This window comes from Alexandromys fortis, unplaced genomic scaffold (genome assembly GCF_014885135.2).
Source record: "Alexandromys fortis isolate MF-2015 unplaced genomic scaffold, M_Fortis_MF-2015_v1.1 scaffold_219, whole genome shotgun sequence".
Taxonomy (NCBI): Eukaryota; Metazoa; Chordata; class Mammalia; order Rodentia; family Cricetidae; genus Alexandromys; species Alexandromys fortis.
Genome location: NW_026068092.1, coordinates 763379 through 769699, shown reverse-complemented (window position 1 = coordinate 769699; position 6321 = coordinate 763379). Strand labels below are relative to the sequence as shown.

Below are 6321 nucleotides of genomic sequence, written 5' to 3'. Positions count from 1 at the left end.
TTTTTTTTTTTTTTTGGTTTTTCGAGGCAGGGTTTCTCTATGGTTTTGGAGCCTGTCCTGGAACTAGCTCTTGTAGACCAGGCTGGTCTCGAACTCACAGAGATCCACCTGCCTCTGCCTCCCGAGTGCTGGGATTAAAGGCCCAGTATGTGTTCTTAACTGCTGATGGCATAGGCCTTTAATCCCAGCACTGAAAGGCAGAGGAAGGTGGATCTCTGGAAGTCTGAGGTCAGCCTGACATATACATGAAGAGTTCCAGGTCAACCAGGTTTATACATTAAGTCTCAAAATAAACAAACAGAAAAACATACAGGAGTTGGGGGGGGGGGGGAGCCTGGACATATGGCTCAGAGACATAGTTCTTGTCAGGGATGAGATGTCTAAGGCCCTAGATCATCCCACTCCTAACACAAGAGGAAGGGGAGAGTGTGGATTATGAATTGTTCACTAGAGGTGTTTCCTAGTATATTCAAACAGGCAGAAGAAATACCAGTAAAAAATAAAGATAGGTTATCAAGATCATCTAGTGTGGAGAACAAAAATAAGTAAGACAAAGTTTCAGAAACCTCTAGGGCAAATTAAAATTACAAATAAGTATATCAAGCTTATACCCAGTCTTTGGTGTTTTGTTTTGTTGAAACAGGTTTTATTGCCTGGCCCAGAGAGGCTTAACTTTGTGATAATTCTACCTAACGGAAAACAGTTTCTGATCAGAAACCAGAAAGGCTAAAAGGCAGTCTGGACAGACATACTACCTACTAGAAGTTAATCAAGAGAGCTAGCTGTGTGTGAACACAAGTGGGGTGCCGGACAGAACTGAGGTCACAACAGATAAGAAGAACCCATTAGCCAGTCAGAGTAAACTGTCTGGCCTGATTACATTGGACACTCTGAGGGTGGAGAAAAATCAACTGCTGCTGGGCAGAATTTCCCAGTTTAGGGGCTGGGAAGATAGTAGTTGGCAAAGTGCTTTCTATGTAAGTATGAAGACCTGGGTTCAATCCCGAGAACCAACGTTAAAAAAATTCCAAGCTTGGTGGTGAACTCAGCAGGAAAAGACAGACATATCCCTAAAGCCTACCAGGCAGCCTAATCTACTGAGTATTCCAATCCAGCAAAACACTTTCAAAAAATACAGGTGGTACCTGAGGCACAACATCTAAGGTTATTCTCTGCATGCATGTACACATACACAGTACATACACGCACACACACACCCTCCCAGCATGTGCAAAACAAACACACAAAAGAACTGTCTGCCACAAACCCACCAGGCAAAAGGCCTTTGGTGCAGAGGGAGAAAATGTACTTTAGCTAGGCTAACAGAAGCAGTCTGAGAGGCTCTTGCACTTCCAGCTATTAACAGGCCTTCATACAGGACTTCAACCCAACAATGCAGCCTGAGAAAAGGCCTTCTTCTCTGACTTGCTTTAGACTTCATTCACTTACAAAAAACAAGCCTGAAGAAAAATGATCCATCCTCTCTTGTCCTGTTTTGTTAGCTACCTTCCTTTTCTTTCCTTCTGACTATATTGTCTTTCTTACTTTTCTATGTGCTCCTTTGTGATCACTTCTTTTTCTATTTATTTTGGGGTGGGATAGGGTAACAGAGTCTCATGCAGCTTAAGTTGACTTTGAATACCTACATATCTGAGGTTGTCCTTTTCCTGATCCTCCAGCCTCTGCTTCCCAAGTGTGAGGACTACAGGCATGCACTACTACAACCAAGCCATGACTTTTTCTAGCTTTAGAGCCTGTCCTGGCACTCACTCTAAAGACCAGGCTGTCCTCAAACTCACCTGCCTCTGCCTCCCGAGTGCTGGGATTAAAGTTGTGAGCCACCACTGCCCAGCATGACCTTTTCTAATATCTTAATCCCACACATCTTTTCTTTTTCTTACATTCCGCATAGTTAAATATAGCTAAGGATACAAGATTGCTCAATGGAAAAGCATTTGCCACACAAACTTGAGGGCCTGAGTTTCAGTCTTAGAATGAATATGGTAGAAAGAATCCACTTCCTAGAGTATTTCTTCTACCTCCACATTTGCACTAGAGCTTGCATGTACCCCCACACATACACAACCACACAAAATAAATAATAAAAAAATAAGCGTAAGGGGCTGGAGAGATGGCTCAGAGGTTAAGAGCATTGTCTGCTCTTCCAAAGGTCCTGAGTTCAATTCCCAGCAACCACATGGTGGCTCACAACCATCTGTAATGGGGTCTGGTGCCCTCTTCTGGCCTGCAGGCATACACACATATATATAATAAATAAATAAATAAATAAATATTAAAAAAAATAAGCGTAATACAAATATGCAATCATTTTTAATTACTGTTGTCTGCTTTCTTAGTGCAAATAGGAATGTGACTCCAAGAAGCCTAATAAGAGCCACTAATGACACTCATAAAATTTTAAAATCCATTTCATTTTGTTTTGTTTTGTTGTTTTTTGAAACAGGGTCTCACTATGCAGTCACTGTCTAGCCTGGAATTAATTTTGTACAACAGGCTAGCCTCAAGCTCATAGAGTTTACCTGCCTCTGCCTCCCATTTAAATAAAAGTTTAAAAGCCCAAAAAGAGATACCTATCATGACAGATATACAAGACACAATGTAGAAACACAAAAACTCTGAAAGTCAAGGCAACACAATTCCTGAATGTCTGGTTTTAAAAATGACCAGTGACCTCAAGAAAATTAAAAAAGACAAGTAAGTAAAGAAATCAATTTAAAACCAAGATGAAACTCCTTTGCTGTGACTAGCCATAGAACCTTATTTACCCTAAAGGGTTTACACAGCACAGGGTTTCAGACAGTTCTAACATAAACAACAATCTCAACCTTATATGCTTTGCTAGGTTTGCTTCCATCAAAGATCTATGTGTATAATACACACTCAGCTAAAGGATAAAATTCTTAAAAGACTTTTCCCTCTGCCTTCACAAAGACAAGCAAGATCCTCTTACAGACTACACCCTTGACATGGAGCACAGTCCCAGTGGAGGCAATGGGTCAGTGACTGTATGGCAGGTGCGTTCCCAACAGAACAAAATCACCACACTCACCTCCAGTTCCTCACTGTCTTTGGGCTTCTCCTCAGAGGTCTGTTTAACAAAGTCTGGGATGAGAATTTCCAGTGTGGCTCGGGCTACAAAAAGAAAAAGTCTGAGGTGAGGGCTTGAACCCAAAGGAAAATCAGGCATGCTGCCCCAGCCAGCAGTGAGCTACATGTTGGCTCCCAAACTCGTAACGAGAAGCAGCAACAGCACTTTAAAAGGTAGACTTGGGAGGGGCAAAAGAACAGCACATCCTGAAGAAGGAACAGTAAGATTAGAAGTTTTGGATACCAATTTTACCAAGGGAAGAACTCACATCTATGTTTTAATCAAATTGTAGCATTTAAAAAAAAAAAAAAAGGCTTGGCAAAACCTGGATCCAGGGAGGCCTGACAGCAGACAGCTACAGACATCCAGACCACAACACATGAATAGCAGCTACTATGAACAGTTAGATGGGCATATCTGAGGAACTCTGAAAGAAGCATGTATAAGACAAAATAAGAGGGTGGCACCCACATGAACAGGCCACAATGTGCTATAATAATGACTCAGTCTGGCCCAACACAGCACTACTGGTAAGACATCCCAGAAAAATAAGTACATAATAAAGAGCAAGCAGTGCAGATTTCTAGAGAGAGCAAGCAGCTGGAATAGGTGGAGGAACAGACAGGTGACCTAATAAAGAATAACTTAGGACAAGTCTGAGGATGTTTCCACTCCTTTGCTAGACCTATCTCAAAAGTTATCTGCTCAAAGTCTCAACAATTTGAAATTTGTAAAGTATTTCTAGGCTGAATTTTTCTAAAAGGGATTGCAAGAGCTAGGGCCTAGCTCAGTAGTAGAGCATTTTGCCTAGCATGTCAAGACCTGGCTCAGTCCCTATCTCTGCATAATAAGTTAACAAAATAGAATCAGGCATTCCTGGAGATGGAGGCAGAATATGCAAGCTAAGGGTAGCTGAACAGAGGACAGGTAATACATGATACAGAAAGACTTATTGTCCTCAGTATTGGTCACAAAACAAAGTACCACAGAGGAACACTCTCTGATTCTTAGAAGTAGAAAATCCTCCCACTGCCCCCAAGACACAGTAAGACTGAGAAAACTGGTATGCCTCCTGTCCTTATAGATAGCAGTTGGGGAAGACAACATGTCCATAGGATAAAGTTCAAGAACGGCCCTGTATGTGCCAGGGCCAAAAGTATACCTAACACTAATCTGCAATGTATCCATTACTCAGAAAAGCCCAAAAGCTCCAATGCTGGGAAAAATGGCTTGGTTCAAAAATGCTGTCTAGTCCTGAATGAGGCAGAAGCAAAGAAATGGTACAGTGGGTCTTTTAAAGGAAAACACCAATTTCCTTGAGATGAACAAGGTGTGGAACAACTGTCTAATCCCCAATTTGAAATATGAAGGACTCAGGAAATTATATAAAATATCAGAAATCCTTGAGAGGGCGATAACATGACAATCTGCCTTTTTCTTCTTCTTAGCATGTCCACATTGTGTTGTTTAAAAACAAACTTGCATGCCAAGTGTGGGGTGCATGTTTTAATCCTTACACTCAAGAGAAACCCAGTTTCGAAAAACCAGAAATAAAAAATAACAAAACAAACCAGACGGTGGTGGTGCACGTCTTTGATCCCAGCATTTAGGAGGCAGAGGCAGGTGAATCTCAGTGAGTTCAAGGCCATTCTAATCTACAGAGTTCCAGGACAGCCAGGACTATCACACAGAGAAACCCGGTCTCAAAAAAACCACAAAAGCAAAAAACAAAACAAAACAAACTTTCACACACCCCACATGGCCCTAAGCATAGCCAAATCTGCATATGGCTGGAACATGAACAAAAAACATTGACCCTGCTGTCACTTGGCAGAAAGTGGTCTTCTACTACTGTAAAGTCTCACTTTAAAAAATAAAATCTGGGGGCTGAGTTGGAAGGTGGTGGCACATGCCTTTAATCCCAGCATTTAGGAGGCAGACACAGGCTGATCTTTTTGAGTTCGAGGCCAGCCTCGTCTACAGAGCTAGTTCCAGGACAGCTAAGGCTGTTACACGGAGAAACCCTGTCTTGAAAAGCCACCGTCACCACCACCAACAAAAATCTGGGGGCTGGAGAGATGGCTCAAAGGTTGAGAGCACTGGCTGATCTTCCGGAGGTCCTGAGTTCAATTCCCAGCAACCACATGGTTCTGAACCATGAGATCTGGTGCCTTCTTCTGGTATGTAGGTATACATGCCAGTAGAATATTGTATGTATAATAAATCTTAAAAAAAAAATTAAAAAAGAATCTGAGCCGGGGTGGGGGACTGCAGGGTGGCTCACACCTTTAATACCAATCTTGGAATATAGAGGTAGTCGGATCTCTGTGAGGTCAAGGCCAGGCTAGTCTACACAGAAAGAAAGAAATAAAGTTAAAAAAAAAAAAAAAATTGGTTTGGCTATTCTGGAACTCACTCTGTAGACCAGGATAGCCACAAATCTCAAACTCAAAGAGATCTGCCTGCCTCTGCATCCCGAATGCTAGGATGAATGGTTTTAGCTAGAATCTTAATTACATGCGTGTATATGTGTATATGTATGTATGTGTGTGTGTGTGTGTGTGTGTGTGTGTGTGTGTGCATGTGCAGAAACCAAAGGCATTAGATTCCCCTGGAGTTACAGGTATTTGTAAGCTGCCCCATGTGGGTTCTGGTAATTGTGGTGATCTGAATTGAGGCAACTGTCTCCTGATTTTGAGTGCTTAGTCCCTAGATGGTAGACCTATTTGGAAAGGATTAGGAGGCATGGCCTTGTTAAAGGATCGGGGCAGTGGGTAGGGTTTGAGGCTTCAAAAACCTACACTATTCCCAGTTAGTTCTCTCTGCCTCATACTTGCAAACCAGATATAAATTCCAAGCTACTGATCCAGGAACATGGCTGCCTACCTCCATGTTCTAAACCACAATGGTCAAGAACTCAGTCACCTTCTGAAACCACAACCTCCAATTAAATGCTTTATTCTAAACTTGCCTTGATCATGGTGCTTTGTCAGCAGCAGAAAAGTAACTAAGACAGGAACCAAACTTAGTTTCACTAAAAGAACAGTTCATACTCTAAACTACTGAGCCACCTTTCTAACTCTTTTTTTTTTTTAATATTTATTTATTTATTATGGATACAATATTGTTTGCAGAATTGCCTGCAGGCTAGAAGAGGGAACCAGACCCCATTACAGATGGTTGTGAGCCACCATGTGGTTGCTGGGAATCGA

At 41.9% G+C, this 6321-nt stretch overlaps 1 protein-coding gene across 3 annotated transcripts in view; it reads right to left on the bottom strand.

Annotated features, from left to right (window-relative positions):
* Dgcr8 (DGCR8 microprocessor complex subunit) overlaps nt 1–6321 on the bottom strand; it is a 32548-nt gene that overhangs the window by 13162 nt on the left and 13065 nt on the right. For all 3 annotated transcript variants that reach the window (XR_007588845.1, XM_050123054.1, XM_050123053.1), the window contains exon 9: nt 3071–3153. Coding sequence is in view for 2 of the 3 variants with exons in the window: in XM_050123054.1 (XP_049979011.1) it covers nt 3071–3153 (83 nt within the window). In the remaining variant the exon portion in view is untranslated. The remainder of the gene's footprint in view (nt 1–3070; nt 3154–6321) is intronic.